At 45.1% G+C, this 22961-nt stretch overlaps 1 protein-coding gene across 4 annotated transcripts in view; it reads right to left on the bottom strand.

The window, feature by feature from the left end:
• Nucleotides 1–22961, bottom strand: part of ACSL1 (acyl-CoA synthetase long chain family member 1) — a 70959-nt gene that overhangs the window by 21666 nt on the left and 26332 nt on the right. For all 4 annotated transcript variants that reach the window (XM_047090659.1, XM_047090661.1, XM_047090662.1 and 1 more), the window contains exons 3-7: nucleotides 13422–13536; nucleotides 9984–10048; nucleotides 7327–7428; nucleotides 4924–5023; nucleotides 4524–4702 (exon numbers count right to left, since the gene is read on the bottom strand). In XM_047090659.1, coding sequence (XP_046946615.1) covers nucleotides 4524–4702; nucleotides 4924–5023; nucleotides 7327–7428; nucleotides 9984–10048; nucleotides 13422–13536 — 561 coding nt within the window. The remainder of the gene's footprint in view (nucleotides 1–4523; nucleotides 4703–4923; nucleotides 5024–7326; nucleotides 7429–9983; nucleotides 10049–13421; nucleotides 13537–22961) is intronic.

Here is a 22961-nt window from a genome sequence, read left to right as displayed (position 1 = left end):
GCTTGGGATTCTCTCTCCCTCTCTCTCTGCCCCTCTCCCATTCATTCTCTCTCTCTCTCTCTCTCTCAAAATAAATAAACAAACTTAAAAAAAAATAAAAGTGTCCATGACAGAAGACGGAAGAGCACTGCTGGATGGACACAAAGAGCTGCAGGTTCATTTCCGAGGATGCATCTCCCAGCAGCTGGTTCCCAGTCACTACCTGGGGTCCATTGTGATGTTGTTCAGTTCACTGCATGGAGGTATCTTGGTGGCCACTTCAATTAGCTATTAATTTCTTTAATGAACTATTTATATTCCTTTCCTATTAAAACAGAATAGCTTGAATGAGCATATGGAGTGAGCATGCTAGAATTACATGGAAATTCGATCAGTGTGCTCAGGGCTCAGTGAGTTTCTGCCCAGCATACACTTTTAAACCATTTTTTAAAAAAAGTTTATTTATTTCGGACTTTAAGCTGTACTACAAAGCTCTAATCATCAAGACAGTATGGTACTGGCACAAGAACAGACACTCAGATCAATGGGACAGAATAGAGAACCCAGAAATGGGCCCACAAACATATGGCCAACTAATCTTTGACGAAGCAGGAAAGAATGTCCAATGGAATAAAGACAGTCTCTTCAGCAAGTGGTGCTGGGAAAACTGGACAGTAACATGCAGAAAAATGAACCTGGACCACTTTCTTACTCCATATATGAAAATAAAGTCAAAATGGATGAAAGACCTAAATGTAAGACAGGAAGTCATCAAAATACTAGAGGAGAAAGCAGGCAAAAACCTCTTTGACCCTGGCCACAGCAGCTTCTTATTCAACATGTCTCCGGACAAGGGAAGGGAAACAAAAGCAAAAATGAACTATTGGGACCTTGTTAAAATAAAAAGCTTCTGCATAGCGAAGGAAACAATCAGCAAAACTAAAAGGTAACGGTCAGAATGGGAGAAGGTATTTGCAAACGACATATCCGATAAAGGGTTAGTATCCAAAATCTATAGAGAACTTATCAAACTCACCACCCAAAAAACAAATAATCCAGTGAAGAAATGGGCAAAAAACATGAATAGACACTTCTCCAAAGAAGACATCCACATGGCCAACCGACCCATGAAAAAATGCTTAACATCACTCATCATCAGGAAAATACAAATCAAGACCACAATGAGATACCCCCTCACACCTGTCAGAAGGGCTAACATTAACAATTCAGGCAACAAAAGATGTTGGTGAGGATGCGGACAAAGAGGACCTCTTTTGCACTGCTGGTGGGAATGCAAATTGGTGCAGCCACTCTGGAAAACAGTATGGAGGTTCCTCAAAAAATTAAGAATAGAACTACCCTATGACCCAGCAATTGCACTACTAGGTATTTATCCAAGGGATACGGGTATGCTGTTTTGAAGGGGCACATGCACCCCAATGTTTATAGCAGCACTATCAATAATAGCTAAAGTTATGGAAAGAGCCCAAATGTCCATCGATGGATGAATGGATAAAGAAGATGTGGTGTGTGCGTATATATTTATATATATATGTATATATAAATATATACACACACACACATGCATGCTCACACACACAATGGAGTATTACTCAGCAATCAAAAAGAGTGAAATCTTGCCCTTTGCAACTATGTGGATGGAACTAGAGGGTATTATGCTAAGTGAAATTAGTGAAGTCAGAGAAAGACAAATATCTTATGACTTCACTCATATGAGGACTTTAAGACACAAAACAGATGAACATAAGGGAAGGGAAGCAAAAATAATATAAAAACAGGGAGGGGGACACAAACATAAGAGACTTAAGGACACAAACATAAGGAGACTTAAATAGCTGAGTAATAAGGAGAGGGTTACTGGAGGGGTTGTGGGAGGAGGTATGGGCTAAATGGGTACGGGGCATTAAGGAATCTACTCCTGAAATAATGGTTGTACTATATGCTAACTAACTTGGATGTAAATTAAAAAAATAAATAAAAATTAAAAAATAATAAAACAATAAAAAAATTTAAAAAAAGTTTACTTATTTTGAGAGAGAGAAAGAGAGATAGCACACAAGCAGGGGGAGGGGCAGAGAGGGAGGGAAAGAGAGTGAGAATCCCAAACAGGTTCTACACTGTCAGTGCAGAGCCCAATGCAGGGCTTGATCCAATTAACAGTGAGATCATGACCTGAGCTGAAATCAAGAGCCAGATGCCTAACTGACTGAGCCACCCAGGCACCCCCAAACCATTTTTAATCTTAATTACATTTTAAATTATGTATATAATAGACTGCTGATTAAAAACAGGAACAGTGAAGTCCAAGTAGAAGTCAACTAAGAGCTAAAGCAATAATAATTCCTTTTTTTTTTAAGTAATCTTTATCAGACCCAAATCTCCACTCATCTGTTCAAAATTCTTACATAACTTCTTGAGATCTCTAATTCTTCAAAAATTGATATTAAGTAAAATACAGCCACAGCTACATGCAGTTTGGCTTTTATTTTATTGGGAACACACATGATCAAAATTAGTGCCCTATATGCCAAGAAGGTTCACAGCCTCAAACCTGTATAATGACATCATGTAGAAAAGAGTATGGCAACCATAAAAATAAATGAGTTGCCATCTTCAGGCTCCAAATGCCCAAACAAAACAAAACAAAAAACCTCGCCCAGAAGGAAAACTGAATTCTAGTTAATGAATAACATGCTGAAGTATTTGGGGGTAATAAACTCTGCAACTTAATGAAAATGCATTAAAAAAAGATAATGAATGAATAGAGGGACAGAGTAATGCACGAATATGTGATAAAGCAAATATATTAAAACATTAGCTGCAGATGTTTGGTGGGCATATGGCAGTCTACTGTACAATTCTTGGTACTTTGTACCTGTTCTTGTTTGCATGTCTGAAAATATTCATAATAAAATATCCAAAGCAAAAACTCCAAATACCAATATTTCTCTTTTTGATCCTATAAAAACATATATCAACATAAACTTGATCATATGATCAACTGGAAGGCCAATGTTAAATTCCCTTCTTAAAAATTACTTAATCTTTTGCTTACAAATTTTTAAAACCCAAGTATGAATCATATGACACAGGTAAGTGGAAAACAATGTCTTTTATAAATAAAATCTTTAATGTTAACTTTACATTACAATCTTCATTTACCTAAATTTTTTAATCTTAAAATTATGTCATCATAGAAAAATAAAAAAATACCAAAAAATTCCTGTGGGTGTGTGCATGTGTGTGCACGTTTGTGTGGTGGGGTTAGGGAAAAGATGGAGGAAAAAAATTACATTGTAAATGGCATTATTGTGATCACAAGTGAAATTAACAAATGTGCAGAAATGCTAGGTAAAAAGCTAGCTAAAAACCCAACTGAACAGTACAGCACACCCATTCTTATGGACTAAGCATCTATTCTACTGTGTGCGTCTCTGTATAAATGTGAGGCAGAAGGCTCTGTTAGAACAAATTAGTTTCTCTATGACTGCTAAGTTCCTCCAGAAAGGTATTATATAGATCCTTGTTTATAGCCTCCAATTCCTTGTAGAAGGAGAACTATAAGTAAAATTTCAAACCCTATTTATAACAGTTCCAAGAAAATATTTATAACATTTTCAGAAGGAGAACAGCCAATTCCTGTGATATGTACCTGACAAGATCCTCCTCTTACTAGCTTCTCTGGATTAAACTCTAATCCAAATCCAACTGGGAGAATCAGCTTTTTACATGTGATGTCAAACAACCAATTTAAATATACGCCACATTCGTTTTCCTAGAATGGTTACCCTTAAAGTTCTGATTAAGGTGAATCTCAAGAAATTTAATATAAAAATAAACCAAATCAAACATGTATGCTGGAAATCCACCAGGACGCTACAAAAGCAACTTGAGAAAAAGAATAATGAGGCAGGTTTCTATAGCTGGCTCCATTTTAGAAACAAATCAGTAAGTAAATGGCATTAAAGGCTAAAAAGAACATACAAACTTAAATCTCCAGCCGAATCAGAAATTCACATTTCTGGAGCACTTGGGTGGCTCAGTTGGTTGAGCATCCAAGTTCGGCTCAGGTCAGGATCTCGCAGTTCACGAGTTTGAGCCCCACATCGGGCTCACTGCTGTCAGCACAGAGCCTGCTTTAAATCCTCTGTCCCCTCTATCTGCCCCTCCTCCGCTTGTACTCTCTTTCTCTCTCTCTCAAAAATAAATAAACATTAAGAAGAAAAAAAGAAATTCACATTTCTACCATTTATTGGCATGGCTGGTCAGTGCTCTAGAATAAATGTGTGAGCACCTGCAACTTGTTTTACGAGAGTACTTTTTATCAGATGTGATGGATTCACACTGAGACATGCATGTAGAACCCTTCCTTCCAGTAATGAGGCAGCAATTTCCACCCTATGTCTTTTATGGGTTGCTGCGATGCCCAACCAGAGCTAGGATTGCATGATTGCACTGGATACCACGTGTGAGCCGAAATGGCCTCAGGGGCGCCCACCAGGGAAGTGGGAAGGATGACTCACCTCCATTGCCTTCAGACTGATGATTTCTACGCCACACCTTTTGCCTCGTTCTAACAGATCGATGCCATACGAGTCCATGACGACTATGGTTTTAAGGCCTGGCGTTAACTTATTTTCTACACCTTCTAACAGCGTGTTGGCCTTCTCTGGCTTGTCAACAAAAACCAGAGAGAGTTCGGCTGGGAATGAAGAGATACAATGAAGAATGAGCTCCGAGATATTAAAAGCCTGACTGTATGATATCTAACACCAGGCTATTTTCAGGACTTACAGTCTTTGAATAGAAAGACAGATGTGTATTTAAACATAAAATCCGTATCAAATCAAATATAACCAAATGTAAAGTCATCAAATCTAACTGATAACTAGGCCAGTGCCCACCTGGAGACCCCAGACATACCTTTGTTGACTATGTAGGTGATGGCTTCAGCTCCAAGCGTATCATAGAGGGGAACGGACACCATGGAGTAAGCAAAGCATCCCAGTTCAATGATCACCCACTAAATGAACAGTAAAGGTCAGGGAAAGAAAACGAGATGTCATCATGGAACCACTCCAAGGAGAACAACACTCTAGAGAGATTCAAAGTGGAAACACTGGATGGGGCAAAATCACCATTTGTGTGTCTACTCCTATGTGCCAGGCACCATGGAGGATTCACGATGCAAACAAAACACCTGCCCCCTTCTTAGAAGGACAGTGCAGTTGGCCGGAAGAATTGAGGCAAATATGTGAGAAGATAATTAACCGTACGAGATAGTGACCGGCTCAGACACGAGGGAGCCGGAAGTGACCCACCTCCACGGGGCACGTGACTGAGCTCGCCCTCTGCAAGGGCAGCACGGTTTGGACGGATGGAGAGAAAGGCAAGGAGACTCCAGGAGCGGGGACTGCGTGAACAAAAGCAGGGGGGAGGGCAGTGAGCACTCAAGGGTGCCCCGGCAGGCAGGGTCGCAGGTGGTCTGTGGAGGGGCCTGGCCCCATCCCCAGGTAATGCGCGGCCACTGAGGGCTTCTCGGTGAAATGGAGGCCCTGGGGTGTGAGAAGATCAGCTGTGCGGCCGTGTGTGGTGAGACCTGGGAACTGGGGAAGGAGGGACACCCCTGTCTAACAGGAAAGATGTTCTGGGCAAAATCTCCCCAGAAAAGTGATGAAGAAGTGGTACAGGGACCGGTCTCCTTGCCTCTAACTCATCAGCCATGTGGCAACTGATCTGCCTACAAGGCAAACATGGCAAGATGAGCCTTTCGCTAAAAATCCTTGCTGGTGCCCCTCATCTCCAGCTGCAGGTCTCGAATCTGCAGAATCCAACACGCGGCCACAGCGCAGATAAAGGCACAGCTGCTGTGGAAAGGCAGCACACCCCACTTACATTCACTCGGTCTGGGGAAGTTTTGCTCCTTTTTCCTTCCTAGCATCAGTTTCAAGTTACCAACATGGAGGGCAGGTCCAAGCTCCTCAGCAGGGTCCATGTGGCACATGTAGTCCTGTCTTCCCTGCCCCTCCAAGCTCTACCAGATTGAAATCCCTCAACCCCCAGCACAGATACGCTGCTTGATGCAAACATGTTGTTCCGGACACTCCCTTAGCTTCCCTGCTCTCATATTCTTCAAGACTCCACTAGGAGGCCACTTCCAGGAAGTCCTCCTTGACTGAGCTCCCCATAACCCTTTCCCCCGTGTCCACGCTTGCCACGCTACAGACAAAGCAACACCCTACGGGCCGGTCTTCCCTCACACGGTACCTTAAGAGAAGGATCCAAATCACTGTTGTGCTTTGGTGCCTCGCGATGCCTGGCACATAGTAGGTGCTCCATACACATTTATTAAACTAGTTCATAAATGTAGGAAGGAGCTTACCCTATGAAGTAAGGTCCTAGTGATAGATTCAGCATAAAATGCCACTAACGCAAACATCTGGGATGTGTTCACTTGAATGGGTTTCACTTACAATGAAAGAAACGAAATTCCATAAGCCTAGTCGTAGTCCAACTGTGGAAAATGCTGTGTATCCCTTACCAGTACATAAAACTCTAGGAAACCAGCCTAATTTATCAAATAGTCGATAGCACAGCGATTGAGCCAACATGTCTTTTAGACACAAGAACCAATTCAATTCCTTCGAGCCTAGTGCTTGAATTTTTCCAAGCCAAGTTACGCCATTTGTTCACCAACGCTATAATACATGTATTATACATATTTGGAACAACAGCTCCAAAAGAGCTTCTCATTTAAATTGACCTTAATGCAAGGGTTTACAGAAGCACCACGCAGGGGCCTTGGCAGCCAGACAGACCGTGTGTCTACACCAAGGCTGACTCGCGGTGAGGTACTTTTCCCGCTGCCCCCGGTATTTTAAATTTTGTAACCTGATCACAGGGAAAGCTCCCACCTTTCAGAAAGCAAAGAGGGGGGTCCGCTACTGCCAAAAACGTATCCAAGTTTCTCTACAATTTATTGATGCTATTTTTCTAATCACAGAGGTAGGCCTAGAGGCTAGAAGGATTCTTTGTTAGTTATCTGTTCTAGTAACTTCCTTGTTAGTTTTGTTTGGGACCTGGTTTTTGAAAAAACAAAACCAACAATCAAAAAGTGATATATAGATTTTTTCCACCTAAAGGCCAAGGAGGCCCGAGCCTGGGTTTTCATATGTGTAACTTTCTAAGGAATAACATAGAGACATATGCTCAGTAGAGATCAGAGCACAAAATTGGGTCCCAAGCAAAGGTCTGTATGAACTCCAGTTGGCTCTTACATGTGAGGACTCTCAAAACCGCACACAACTGGCATCTAACGGTCAATACCTCAGGTCTGTTCTGAGAAAAGATGCCAATGTACTGATCCGGGGAAGTCTTGAAGCCCTTCTGGATGAGCGCTGAGCCCACACACTCTGACATGTCTGCAACCTGAAACGGGAAGGAAAAAAAATCAGGAACCACGTCAGGCCCAACTCAGGGAACAAAGCTCACTGGAGTGACAGCCGACCGAGTCTGCTATCTTGGCCAGCAAGTGGCGAAGGGCAGCAGGAGCGAACAGGGTTCCGTCAGCCCTACAGTTTTGTAAAACACGAGGCTGGCTTCACCAGAACTCACTATTAGGAGAACTGGTCATAGGGTTCCTTCTGCAAAGCAGAGGAATCGGATTCTGACAGCTGCAGGTCAGAGGTCACTGGATGCCCGGGCTTCTCACGCACATTTCTATTTTACACTTTAGTTTTATAAAATTATAAAAGTAATACGAGGACGTAGAATAATAGAAATTACTTGCATTTATAAAGAGCAGCAAAGCAGCCCAAACTTGTCATTTGCTATAAATACAGAAATAGCAAGTTTGGGGGACACCTTCAAAAAACTTGTAACAATTTTAAGTAAAATGAATAAGTAAATAAATACTACTATTGCAACTAAGTAAAAATAGGTAGATTCATAAAAATGAGGTAGGATTATAAACCTGCCCCCAACCTCTCCCCATTCCCACCCCAAATTAACTACAAAGAAATTTTTTTTTTTTCATCTTAAAGTTTGGAATTATTTTCTTCATCTCAGTTGCCGAGTTCTCGGGAGCAGTCCGAATTCCCACGCATGCCCGTGGGGAATGAAGCCACACCTGTTCCTGCCCAGAACCCCATTTGTCCTGGCACACAGTGCCACCTTGCTCTGCCTATGGGAACGAGAGCTGAAAGGTGAGGTGACAGCAAGAATGATGTTTCCATATCCCCCAGCCTTCTCATAACCTCTGCTTGCACATAAGGGACGGGAACCCGTGAGATGCTACCCTGGTTTGCGGAGCTTACTAGGCTAGTGTGTGTGCATTTGTATCTCTAGAAAGAGGCTCCCTCAAGTTTTCCCTCAGAAAACCTCACAGGGTTCCGAGCCCCGCAAAGGGCAGAGTCACCAGGCTGACGAGAAGACTTAAGTCTACAAATCCAAAGCTGGCTTCTGTTATGTCCTGTTTTATATCTTCACCAGCCTCTGGCTGAAACGTACAAAACACGGATTAACACCTTCAGGAACCACCGTGATTTTCAGTATGCCTTGAAAAGTCCCATCTGCAACGGACCTGTCTTCCGCCTTCCAGCCGGCATCTAACACAAGTAATTCACAACACACCTGTGGATTCCGGGAGGCCTGAACGCCACCACGCAGCGTTACGTGTCCAACGCACACGCGCACGACTGTTTCTACACCCCTCGCGAAAATAAGGGACCTTGGCGGCTATTTTACCTTGGCTCTGGAAAGGCACACGAAAAGCGGTGAAATCCCTCTGGTCCCCCGGGCCACGCATCTCATCCCTCCTTCCCCAAGAAAGGTCCGCTAAGCTGTTCTGCCTCTTGGCTCTCTGTCAAGAGATACCCAAGCCAAGCCTTCTGCATCTCACTGATCCTCAGATGAGGGGAGGGAAGGGAAGGAAAAGTGGTGTGGGGTTCAGGCTAGGGAGGGCCAGCGAGCGCTACTCCCGAGCCGGCTTTGTGGCTCCTCGTGACGACCCCCCTGTCACATATACACTCCAGAGCACAGCTGCCAAACGTGGAAGGAGGAAGCTCACGTGGATTCATGAATGCCACAGGATGATCTGCCTCTACGGCAGGGAGCCATTTCCCGGACAGCTGTGCCGGAAACAAAAGGCAGCAGAAACTGATGCTTCCGGTGCCTCCCATACGTCCTTGGGGTCCTGCCTCCCCAGGGAGAGGCGGGGGCATCGAGATGTCTTGCTATCACGATCGAAATAAAAAGCAGCATCTTCCTGCTCCGCTCCCTCCCTGCCAGTGGAAACTACTGAAACAGCTGTAGCTGTGGATCAGCTAGGACCGCAGAGTCACAGGAATAAAGAGAAATACACCCAGATCCCAGCCTCCTTTGTGTTTATACAGTAACACAGGTGTCACTTCCGCATATCTGTTCTGCTCCCTACGGCCGCCCTGGGGCTCTATGTCAGCGCAGTCCCAGGTTGGTCAGGTTCATACAACGCACCAAAGAGCCCTGTACCAGAAGGTATGGACCTCGCTTCTGCTCCTGTTTCTGTCATTGACCAGCTTGTGACGTTAGGCGAGGCCCTTCCTTTCCTGGGGTATATTTTCCTCATCTATCACATGAGAGGGCTACTCTATGTTGGGGTTTCTAAAAATCACTAGTACCCCTCAAGGCAGAGGAGAAATCCTGTTCTCCCATGGACTCTGAGCACACTTCTAGAACGTCATCTTAGAATTAAATTCAACTCCATAATGCATCCAACGTAAGTTCTAAAATAAAGTGCTTTTGAACCACCAATTAAGTTACTTAACCAGTTTTTCCCCAAATTGCTGTGTAAGACTTCTCTTGCATGCTGCACATTGTCCCTGAAGCTCTGAGCTAGTGCAACACAGGGACTCAGTAGCGACCCTCCAGCCCTCACAGCGTCTCCGAGAGCTGACCTATTTCAGTACCACATCCTGCACGAGGACACACAGAGCCAGAAAACTCACCTCTTTGTATGAAAGCCATTCATAGGGTTGGTCTGGCTTCCGAGAGCCTAAACAAGGGCCATTATCTGGAAAAAGGAAAACAAAAAACAAAAAATGGGCTTAACATGCATAAATATTCTAATCTGTACTCCATTCTATAAAGGATCAGGTAGACAGACTTTTGTCCCTAGATTAGAAATAATGAGTTCAGGTCGGAAATATGTCCTTCTTAGGTTTTGGTCTCGTTTGTTTGTTTCTATTTTGTTTCTTAAATGGAGTGGGAGAAGAGGGAAAAAATGAGAGGATATAGGTAAATACAATTTTTAAAGACACTCAATTTGTGAATTCTTCTTCAATACCCTATCGGTTTAGAAAGGAGTCAGGAGCTGAATGGCAAAGAAATTCTGGTGTAGGTGTTCAGAAGACTCCCTCAAAATTTCTAAATTTAAAGCATTCTAACTCAGAATGTAAAAAGGAAAATACGATTCTTCAATGTCCAAATTCTGATGACCTGGACTTTATTTACACAGGCGAAGTCTTAATTGCAGAGAAACAAAAATAAAGAAAAGATGCAAAATGAGAGAAAATAAGGGGGTATTTATAAAAGTAAACGTTAAGAAATATCAGGATGGGAGCACGTGGGTGGCGTTAAGCGTCTGACTATTGATTTGGGCTCAGGTCATGATCTCTAGGTTAGTGGGATCGAGTCCTACGTCGGGGTCTGCACTGACATTGCAGAGCCTGTTTGGGATTCTCTCTCCCACTCTCTCTCTGCCCTCCCCCCCCCCCACTCACGTGCACTCTCTCTCTCAAAAATAAAATGAACATTGAAAAAAAAAGAAAAGAAAGAAATATCAGGACGCGTCCTGATTCTAACCCAGGTAACGAATAAACAGGAAGAAAGAAAACCCGGTATTAATTATTCACACTAAGTGCTAGCACAGTAATAAGTATCATTCAAGTCATTTATATTTGGAATTATGCAAGTTTCTTTCTACAGATTAACCCCAAGCTAACTTTATGCTCAGTTTGTAGTTGTTGAAGGAAAACTATGTCTACTCCACCCCCAGCCCCCCACAAAAAGCTGCCATATTCAGATGATGATCAGGGTTGACCACATATCAGAATGTTTCTTTTTTTTTTTTTTTAAGTTTATTTTTGAGAAAGTGGGAGAGAGAGAGAGAGAGCACGAGCCAGGAAGAGGCAGAGAGAGAGAGAGAGAGAGGGAGACACAGAATCCAAGGCAGGCTCCAGGCTCTATCAGCACAGAGCCCAACGCGGGGCTTCCACTCACGAACCGTGAGAGGCAAAGTCGGACGCTTAATCAACTGAGCCACCCAGGCGCCCCCCCCCCCCCCGAATGTTTCTCGACTAGAAACACGGGCCCTACCACCATCTGTGTGCCTGCACGGCTTCTACTACAGACTGTTTTGTCACCTCCCCTCTGAACAGGGTATCGGCATTTCTGTCTTGTGACTATAGCATATCTGGCTTCCCCATTCAGGCTCGAGTGGCAGTTCAGATGTTCTGATTTGGTCTGGGGGCCTGGAAGAAGAGGGAGGGACAGTGGAGCACGGCCCCCCGTGGCAGCCTTGATACGCTGGACCTATTACACGGAGTCCCCCCGCTAGAGACGGGTGCCGCGTGTGCGGGTCAGTCGTGAGCACAGGGAGGACCCAGGCTGGACAAGTTCTCTGCTCCACACTGACGTCCCGGTCTAGAAAATTAAAGCTTAGAATAAAAAGCTCCTCTGGGGCGGGGGGAAGAAGGCAAAGTGATCTGCAGAGTAATTTCCTTCAATCAGTACAGGTTAAGAAGACTGAACTTCGTTTTCTTCAACTTCTCGGAAACATTCACGTAAGACCCTCATTTTCCAAGTAGAGGAAGGTGACCAAAAAAAAAAAGTTACTGTCCTAAGATGAGAGGAGAGTCAGAAGTAGAATGTAAGTTACCACACGACCTAGATGAGTTCATTCTCTACTAATAGTGGAAAATCATATAAACATTTATACACGTGACTCTGTGGTAGTGGTAAAGGTCACACACACATATGAACATGCATATACATACCCACATATATTATATATATATATAATATATACAAATATTTTGATGTGGCCTTATGTTAGGCTGCTGTACCTTATGGGTATTTACTATCACAGACAAACCCTGCCCCTCCCCCTAACTTTGAAGAAGTTCACAAATTAAATGCTCTCCCTTTATCGTGGGGCTTAATGAATCTGCTACAGGAACACCAGGGCAAAAACACATCAGAGCAATCCAATTTTACCAGTATCAGGTAAAAACCACGGCACTTCCTGAGCACATACCACATGCAACATGTCGTGGGGACAGAGACAGTAATAGCGCACAGCCCCTGGCCGTCAGGAGACTACGGCCTAGGGAGCAGTAGGAAAAATAAAAGCTAACCACCGAAAGATTTAAATAACAAACGTGTGGATCCCAAAGACCATTTCTAGAGAGTAACCTGGAATAAGCCAAAATGAAGGGGCTGAAACAAAAAGAGGGGTGGGGGGAAGTAGAGAGGACTCTCTCCATCTCTGAGGACACATTAATAGAGCACCTACGGTGTGCAGGTGCCGAGAGAAGAGACAGCTGCCTGGTTCATGGAGCACTGGCTAGTGGGACAGATGGGCAGTAAATGCCTCTGTTCCCTGGAGGGGCTGATACAGAAATAGGTACAAGATGCTGGGGAAAGTGGGCATCTCCACCTGGAGGTAGGAGATGAAAACAAGGGAATAGGAAGGTTTTATAGAAAAGGTAAAAAAAAAAAAAGCAATACGAGGTTTACAGGATTAGTAGGCATATAGCAAGCGCCCGGGGCTGAGGTAGGAAAGCAGCAGCTTTATGATCAGGAAAAAGACAAATGCACAAAGGCACGGGGTGATGAGAAAGGAGAGGGGTTCTGGTTTTGCGAGAAGTTCAGTGTGACGTGAGGCAGGTATACATGGAGCTTGGAAGAGAGAGAGGCTGGAAAGGCACGCAGGTGCACGGGGTCTCTTAGGCCACCGTTACTAATGAAGTGCAATCCCACAGGCCAACGCTTGCCAAGTGTCTCATGGAACACTGCTTCCTTGGGATGTCAGTGTTTATTTCTCAAAATATGGGTCTCATGCTCAAGTTAAGTTTGAAAATGTTGGATTGGGTCCAATTAAACAGATCTTTTGACCTCAATGAGCTAACATGCGTGTGACCCTCCACAAAATGCGGGACATGATGAAAACATATTCCACCACGGAACCCGCTCTGCCAGGGGATAAGCTGGAGGGGCTGCTGTGCTTTGGAGGTCACTCTGGAGAAGTTACAGGAGGAGACAGGGAGACCCGAACAGGTGGAAACAGGTGGAAGACGGGAGCAAAGATGACTTTCTCCAGAAAGACCACTCATGCCGAATGAGAACCGTCAAGCATTCATCACACAAATCCCGCAAATGCTTACTTGACACCTGTAAGCCCCGCTGGAAACCCTCGTACATGGTTGTGACATCATCATAGAAATACACCAAGGGCTCGTCGCCATCCAGTAGCACGGATCTCCGGGCACCATCACTACCCTGTAAAAAGACACAGACACGCGAGCGGTTAGAAGAAAATGTTGAAAATAAAAGGCCTCGCGTGCACGCCCGCAGTGCCCTGCAGGGGGCCCCTGTGGAGCAGCTGCTCGGTATTTGCTGAATGAACGGAAGTGCAGGATTTGCCAAGATGGAGCATTCAGCTGGGGTCAACTCCTGGCTTCAGAGAAGCAAGGCTAAGAGGGGCCCTGGGAAAAGGAAACAGGGGAGCAGATGTCTGAGCAGGGGTCTGGCAGGAGGACTGGAAGCCTGCCACCCCCACACACTGTGACAAGTCTCAAACCTCTGCCATCGACAGCACAGGAGACTGCGTTTGGGTCAGCTCTCGTGGAAATGACACACCATTCAGTTGTGCTTCCAAAATGCCATGTATATCCCTTCCGAGATTATTGCCACTGTTACATCTCTGTGTCAACAGCAGTGTAACCTGGTAGGAACTTTAGACGCTCACATAGCATCTAACAGTTAACAATCACCAGCTACAAAACTTAGGGAGGTGCAGGGACATGTTTTGACTGCTTTGACTTGCTGCATTTGTAGGTGCACAGATTTTGTATCTCTCCGTACCCGTCTCTTTGTGGTCTTCCTTGGTTGGTGCAGAAAGTTTACCTCCTATCCACAATAACTCCTAACTAGTTGCAGAAGTTATCATAAGAGGAAGTAGCTCTCTAGGGGTGCCTGGGTGGCTCAGTCGGTTGAGCGTCTGACTCTTGATTTTGGCTCAGGTCATGGTCTCACAGTCCGGGAGTTCGAGCCCTGTGATCTATGCTGACAGTGCACAGCCTGCTTGGGATTCTCTCTCTCTCCCAAGGGGGTAGGGGGGTAAGAGGTAGTAGCTTTCAACCTCTGAGCTGCGCAGCCCTCCAGGGCCACAGAGATACTGTGGGTCCAGGTAGCCACAGAAACACCAAGCATTCTCTAGGAACTGATAAATCAAAGCTCAACTACTCTGATGTCAGAGCCTACAATTTTTTTCTTTTGAATTTCAGAGAGGGGGGTCTTCACATGTGCAATGGTCAGGAAACACTCTCTTGGGGAAATCACGCTACGATGTAAGAACTTCTTGGTACTAAGAGAAAGGACTGTTCATAGTAGGAGAGATCATTTCTAGCACGAGATTTGAAGAAAGTAGATAGGAAAGCCTTCATGAAGAAGGGGGCAAAGGACTAGGTCTCAGAGACTAGAGTGTGAGATGGAAAAACGGGACACATTCCAGCGGAAGAACCAACATGGAGACCTTTATAGGTAATGACGGCCAGAGAGATTTTGGTGGATTCTTTTTCTTCTTCTTCTTGTATTTTTTGTTTGTTTGTTTTTAGGATTTAATTGGTATCCTTCATTCTCCTCCTGCAAGCTCTCCTCCCAAACAATTTATCATATATGTACTTCAAAAAGAGCACTAGTACAGAAGTATATTAAGGAAAAAAAAAAAGACTTGTCCCTATTACCAGTTTGATGAGTTCCTTCCAGACTTCTTCTATGGTCTACATTTATATAAAGTCTTTCATTATCTACTACGTATCAAATACGTGTTTGACACTTGCTCTAAGGCTACTAATAGCTTTCTGGAGTAAGTATCATCCAATGATATATTTTACAATTGTCACACAGTCTTCTCTACCTTGGCAGAAACTTTCTAACACCTGTAGCCATGATTCCAAACATAATTATTAATTATAACACACTACTTTATAAAGCAGTTATTCTTTGTGTGTATAATGGTGGGAAAATCTCTGCACTATAGACTCATGATTATTACTCAATCTCTGCATCTGTTTGTTTTGCAGAATGGGGATACCGTGTGTCCACACCCAGGGTTATTTTCCGCTAAACAAAACTGGCCTTATAAAACATGAATATGTAGAATACTACTTGGATATCCTATAATATGCCATAACTATAATACCAGTCCATCTTAGACTGTATCTTTTCTCCAACAAATACTCAGATTAAAATTCAGAAGCAATTTTGTTGCTTTATATTAAGCATTGGAAGCCTTTTCAATCCAGGAAGCCACCAAAAAGACCCAGGGCCTCACGGCTAGGGTAGGGAAAAAAGGCGCGAGGGACTGAGTGACAGAAAGCTAAGAAAAGAGGCATGCCTGGTGCAGAGGTGCAGACCGTCACAAATAACTGCCCCCTGGCCACTGGCCCAGCCCGCTCTGCTTATCAACTCATGGCCGGGATGGACAGGCAGCGTGGTAGCCCACAGGGAGGTCCTCATCACCTCAGCCTGGGACAGGGTCCCCTACACCACCTCTTATCATGACCCTCATTCATTCATGGTATCCTTCAGTGGTGTCTCTGCTAAAGCAATACTGCCCTCCCCATGCATTCTGCTGAGGACCCTTATAGCTGTCAATGGGTCAGATGGGAATCAGGCGAATAAGACTCAGAGCTTTTTCTGAAGGAGCCCAAGTCTTATTCTTACATCACTCGAGGGGCTCCAAAGAGCACCAGCTAAGCAAAGAGCGCAGAGGAAGTCAGAAAGAATAGACAGGAGTAGCCTGGAGTCTTGGGAGCACGGGCTCACCCTCAAGCTGAAGTCCTCCAAGGATGGTCTGGGGAACACCAGGCCTTTGTAAGGAAAGCAAACTAGCTAGCCCTGCGCCAGATGTACTGAATCAGAAACCCTGGGGGTGTGATCCAGCAGGCCGTGTTTTAGCAAGCTCTCCAGGGGATTCTGGTGCACGATATAGTGACAACCAGCAGCCTGGAGGCATTAGGATCCCAGCAGGGATGTGGTGAAGATCCGAGTAATGCTTCAGAAAGAAATCTACAAGAAACGTGTGCAGCCTGAAGAATGGGAGGGAGGGAAATCCACTCATTTGGACCTGAGTGAGGGCAGTGGCAAGTGGGCATGGGGAGAAGGGTGACCTCAGAAGGAGTACTGGCTAATGAATGGGATTTGGCAAGTACCTGGGTGTAGGAGCAGAGAAGGAGGTCTAAAGATAGCAGTTCCATTTTTTATCAGAAACAGAAGGCTGGGCACGGGGGCCAGGTTTGAGAAGAGAGTTAGCTGAGCTTTGGATATACGGAGACAATGTCCCTCTCAACACAGGTCAACTTCCCAAGTCCTATTTTGAGAATCCACTGCTGTAGAGTATAATTTCACAACACACTCTGGTTAAATAATTCTTGAGTTAAGGTTAATCTTTTGGTGGTATATAATCTTCAGAACTTTGAGAAACATGGAGGTAAAACAGCCAAATCCAAGTTCAAGAAGTTATTCATATCCCAAACATCCCAAATCATCTTAAGAAAGTAATCCGAAGACAAGATATTTATTATTATTCTAATTAGCCATTAGAATAATTATTAGCAGAAGTTTGAAGAGGAAGCAGTGAAAGAGTTCTATGCCAAAAAGGCACACCGATTCGGTGAGACTGGATAAAAGGTCACACTCACTGACTTGTAAGGTAAGTCTGTAATTTCAACAGAGGAGCCTGAAATGAAAGGGTGGTGGGGGGGGGGGGGCAGGGAGGGCACTAAACAAGATCTATGCTTTGAAATGTGTCGCTCTGTGAAATGAGCACACGTTCCCCTGAAGAATCATCATTTTTGATGTGCATACGTGTTACCATTCTTCTTGAACAAAAATGTTATTTGTAAACACTGGGTGTTAGCAACCTTACTTATGCCTACAAAGGGGAGGGATTGCACTGAGCATAGGGAAGCCCAGCTATAACCACCAAGCTCAAGATGTCTGTATGTGCTACAAATTCGAATTATTTCAAATGAAGGGCATTTCATTACTGGGTCGTGCAAGTACATGTGGCTATTTCTAGGAACATCTACTTATATGGGAAAAAAAAGTACTTTAAACTTGGCCCTTCTGGACTTCTGGTATAAACCTACAGATTTGGGGGTATGGGAGTGGTTTCAATGGTGCTCAAGAAACAGAGAGCTAAACAGACAACTCCAATTAAATGTGCAGGAAATCAGTCAGTAAGATTGATTGTCAAGGAGGATTATGCTATACGCTTCTTTAATGTGGTTTTATAGGTTTTCCAGCTAAAAAAAATAGAAGATGATGAATCAAACACACGATGGGCAAATCACTGCTCATGAGTACATTCTGCAACATCTATAGAAGCTAAGGTTCCTCTTGAGGTCAGTCTCCCCACGTGGGCTGAATTAGGAAATAAAGGTTCAAGTTCAATCCACTTAGGGTCAATAAGGGCAGGGCCACAGTGGACATCTGCATTATCAGTGGTCCCCGAGACCAGAACCCTTGCCAATACAGGGATCCCTTGCTTTCTGAAAGTTCATTTTATGGCACTTTTATGAAAGACCCAATGAGTACTTGTCTGTTTTCACTAACCAGAAGAAATCTGAAGAGGAGTTCTGCTTTTATGAAAGAGCTGTTACTGTACTAATGGAGGTGTTTTATAAAAGGGAAGTGCCTAACTTGAACTTTTGGAAAATGGCGGACGCTCTTGACTGATGCCATTTAGACCTACAGAAGCTTTCATGGGGGCGCTCTACTTTCGGATAACAGGGGAAGCCTGTATTTGACAAAAAGGACTCTTGATGGTGATGGTCATTTTGTGCACTCTCTTATCTAAATGCAAAACAAAATGACACCCTTGAGGTTTTCTGCGGGATGGAAAGACCCAGGCCTTAGAAACTGTGGTGTCACTCACCTCAATCTGGGCCCTGACAGTCAAGTTCCTCCTTTGTTACTACTGTTTAGTCCCTCTAACGGGGAAGGGGCAGGAAGACGGAGGGAGACACGGGAGGGAAGGAGAACAGAACAGTGGTGTAACTTGTAAGGAGACTGTTGAAGATGCATGTGGATTTTAATGTTAAATCCGTCTCTGGGGGAAAGGCTCCAGATGGAATCACAGCCCTGGGTGGGGGGGCCACGGCGGGGTGTGGGGGGGGACCTTTTATTTTTTTATCTTTTTATTTGCTGTTGCCAACATCCTCCATGTGAACTACTCTTCCCAGCACTGGCATTTTTACACGTTTTTACGTGCATCTTACCCTCCGCAGACCACACTGTCTGCTTCTTTCTAGAAACAGGCACAAAACTACTCTTCCATCCAGTGACCTCTTGGACTCTCTGCTGTATCAAACCAGAGCCTGTAGAGGTCAGCCAGTAAGTGGCCTTCCAAACCATGTTTCCCAAATGATAAGAGAACATCTAAAACACACCTAGATGCCCCCATGATAGGCTACACCGTAAATGCCCCCGCGGAGCGAAGAGCCCTCAGGCTCACCGTTGATGCTCACCCTTTAACTAGCTGACTTCCCCAGATCCTTTCCGCCCAGGGAGTAAAGAAAGGGCGGAACCATCAAGTCAGTGCTGGGTTCTGTCATCTGAGTGCAGGAACGACAGAGGATAAGTATTTCCTGAGCACCTGAGTGTAGCCAGCCAGCCACTCCACAGGTGAGCGAAGAGACTGCGGGGGAGGCTTTCATGTGACATCTCAAATGTTGTCCAGAGACACAGACATCCGATACGGTGAGAAGTTTCTTTGTGGATCACAAGCAGGGTTCAAACTCGCCCCCATGCTGTTAGTCTCCATCTTGGAGGAGCCGGGCCCGGATCATAGATGGCCGCCTGGGTTTCTTCGGTTCTTCAACACTTTCCTCTAAAGCCCTAGAACACCTTCCATCTCACCCCTAGTTCACTCTCCTGTTTCCTACTTCCTGAGCACCTCCCCACTGCCTTCCCAAGGGGAGGAGTTGCTTAGGTTGGGGGGTGGGGTGGAGGCTGACAAGCACATTTCAAGCTCATCACCAGGGGAAATCAGCCAACCACAGAAGGGAAAATGGCACCCTCCCACCTCTGCGAGAGGGAAGAAAGTCTGGAGTCACAAAATCCAAACCCCCACAAACACACATTGTTCCAGCAAAACAAAACTGCCTATAACATCTCTACATGCCTGCCATTTGGAATATGCGAAACATTCTGCCCCACTTCTGACTTCTAAAGGGAACCGGTGTCTGTTTCTCATCCATGGTTGGCCTTCTAAGACATGAATGAGAAGCAGGGATTTTTTGTCGAGAAGCTCAGAAGGGTTACATTTGCCATTTTTTACCTGGCACCCGTTGACCCTGCTTGGGGGAGGCTATTTTTAAACTTAAACAAATATTCCAGCACACGCGTCTGTCGTTTATGAACATGTGTATGTTCCCTGCTTAATGAAGCCTGTGAGAGGCAGCATCATTTGTACAAAATCAAATTGTGTTCTCAGACCTGCTTTACCATATTCCTGTTCGGTGAACTGAAGCTTTTACTGCCAGGTTTACATGGAATCCAGAAATAAAAAAATTTTCCCCCTAAAACAATCACCTTTCTTTCTTTGAATTCCTCAAGGCAGCTGCTTAATATTTCTGCGGCCTAGTCTTGGCACGAAGATCAGAAACCTGCCTTCAGTTCTCTGCAATGCCCGTCTTTCACTCTGCAGCCCACTCACGCCACCCACCGCTGCCCCGTGACCATGACCAGCAGTGACACTTCTACTGCCTCATTCCAATCACTGGTCACTTCTAATTAGCAGACAAGCCTCAAAACACAGAGAACCTCAGTTACGTTTTCTGCAACGTGAGTGAAGACAAAGTAACCAACGAGGTTTGTTATACTTAGTCATGAAGAAGCCTGTTTCGTTTTGGAAGAGGTGCTAAAGTTACCTAAAGGCATGAAAATGCTGACGTTCGTACACTCCCAGAATATTAGGTCTAAACAAAGACGCCCCTCCAAATACATTCTCTGCATCCACCCCCATGGCCCCAACTGCTAGGGCCGCTGGCTGAAAATGCCCTCGGATGCCATAGCCCTTTAGAAAAATGCATTTGAAAACTCTCTGAGCACCACAGCAGGCAAGCTAACTAGGGGTAAGATTAGAAAGGCGGGGTGCCCGGGAGGCTCAGTCAGTTGGGCGTCCAGCTTCGGCTCAGGTCACGATCTTGTGGTTCGTGCGTTCGAGCCCTGCATCAGGCTCTGTGCTGAAGGCTCAGAGCCTGGAGCCTGGTTCAGATTCTGTGTTTCCTCTCTCTGTCCCTCCCCACTCATGCTCCGTCTCTGTCTCTCTCTCCCTCAAAAACAAATTCAAAAAAATTTAAACATTTTAAAAAAGATCAGAAAGGCAAATCTTTGCAGACATCTTTGACCACATGCACAATTATTTTCCAATCAGACCAGGGAAGAACAGGCAGTGGGGAACAAGGACTGGAAACCTGCAATTACAAATGGCAAGTAAACGAAAGCTAATGCCTAAAAACAGGATTTGCACAAGCATTACCGGCAGGGAGGAAGCCAGAGCATCAAACCAGGAGATTCTTCCGAAGTCCTGCACGTGCTTCTGCTCCACCACTCCGAGTCTTGCCAGAGATGGGAATTCTGTTTTTATTAATGTTTGTATTTACAAGTGACTGCAGAAACGACTAGACCGCTCCTAATATTTCTCCTTTCCTCGTCATGCTCACCTGCTACCTCCCACTGGGTTCAAATTCGGGAGTCTAACGCCCCCTCTTACAGATGCTTTGCCACTTGTTCCACAGACCGTGGGGCCGGTGTTAGTTCCACCATCTGACTGCACCTGCCCTTCCCAGACAACTTCCCTTCCTGCTCTGCCCTCCCAGCTCCCACTCAGACTCTCCCTACATCGCTGCCTCACTGTGGAGTTTGGTCCTACCCCACTGGACAACAGCACCCCCACCCGGAACCAGCCCCAGCCATTCAAGTCCAGGGTATCGCCATGCTTTGCCCTTTGTTTTTTTTGTTTGTTTGTTTGTTTTTTGGTTTTTTTGTTTTTTCCCCAGCCTTACTGAGGTGTAACTGACAAAAGTGTGAGATACCTAAAGCGCACGATGTGATTTGATGTATGCTTCCATGAGTCAACTTCTTTTTGGCATTGCCACTTTTGGCTTTGCCAATGTCATTAGCCCAGAGGTAGACACTTTGTCTCTGCAAGTCCTATGTGAGGAAACCATGACATTTATTGAGCAATGCTTCCACAGACCAGATACGTTCCATTTAGTTTGCTTTTTTCAGGGTTCTGATCAGAGAATGAACCAGAGTTTTGGCTTTATGGCATGAGAACAAGTTGTCCTGTTAGTTTAAGGACAACCCTCACCCTCTGCCAGGGACAGAAGGAGACCTCAAGAGGACCGCTGGCCAGCCTACAAGCTGCATGAGGACAGCAGCCTCTTCTTCCAGGTATTGGGCGCATATCACATGGCAGATGACCAAGTGCTTGCTGAAGGGAGGCCATCAGATAATTACTCTGTGAAGCATGGAGGATTGAATCCAGAGTGTCACCTTCTATAGCACAGGCTTAAAATGCTAAGGCAAGGGGTGCCTGGGTGGTTCAGTCGGTTAAGTGTCCGACTCTTGATTTCAGCTCAGGTCAGGATCTCACAGTTGTCGGATCGAGCCCTGCATTGGGTTCCATGCTCAGTGTGGAGCTTGCTTGGAATTCTCTCTCTCCCGCTCTCCGCCCCACCCCTGTTCGTGCGCACACACGTGAGCTCTCAAAATAAATAAACTTAAAAAAAAAAAGAATAAAATCTTAAGGCAAGTTGCTAATCATAAATATCCCAACATGTGGATGTATCAATCTCAAGCTTTTACGCCAAAAGGCCAGCCAGCCAGCATGTGCCTGAATGTCATGAGATCATTTGGTGTGGAAGTCATCCAACTTGGGAGCCAAGATGAGTGATCCCCAAAGAGCCGATCCTGCGTATTGAAAGATACGAACCCACGCTAGAACCAAGGTCCAGTAACCAACAAGTTTAAACAGTGAATCTGTTACGGACTGACTTGTTTGGTTACCCGAGGTAAGTCTGAAACTAAGCTCTGATATTCTGAAAATGAAGTCTTAAGAAAGCTATGGACTTAGAGATATAGAAAAGTTTTTTACGTTCTGCAGTCTACTCCCTTCTCTAATATTCAAAGACAAGGCAAATAGCTTGGGTTACATTATAAATCCTTCCGTCTTAATTTGGCAAGTGAGCCATTTCAATGCTTCTGACATCTCTCACCAAATCTAGGAATTCCCATACTCTTTCCACTTCCTCCTTCAGCAATTACCTGGATTCTCATTTACGCTTTGGAATGGTTTGTTGCCTCAATCCGTTGAACTCCGGTAGGTGGACCTATGACCGACTGGCACCAAGTTTTGCTCCGACCCCATCTACATCCGACCTGGGGCACGGGCAGAGGATGCGGGGAGGCAGAAGCTCACCAGAAATCCGGTTTTGCCACTGCCGCCCCGGCTGTGACAACACTGTGCTCCCAGCCCCGGCCTCACACCCACACCACCCCGCTTTCTGCTCCCACACCCATCTCATGTGTGGAACCTCAGCCCCCGTTCTTACGTCACCAGCCCCGCTTCTTCCTTCCATCTGCATTACCTTCAGACGGTTTTGCCCCCAATACCCATTTTCGGAAGAGCC

This window comes from Lynx rufus, unplaced genomic scaffold (assembly GCF_022079265.1).
Source record: "Lynx rufus isolate CCGP_SWC_20201006 ecotype Redwood Valley unplaced genomic scaffold, mLynRuf1.p SCAF_3, whole genome shotgun sequence".
Lineage (NCBI taxonomy): Eukaryota > Metazoa > Chordata > Mammalia > Carnivora > Felidae > Lynx > Lynx rufus.
Note: the sequence above shows the minus strand (reverse complement) of the source record. Positions and strands in the feature narration are given on the sequence as shown.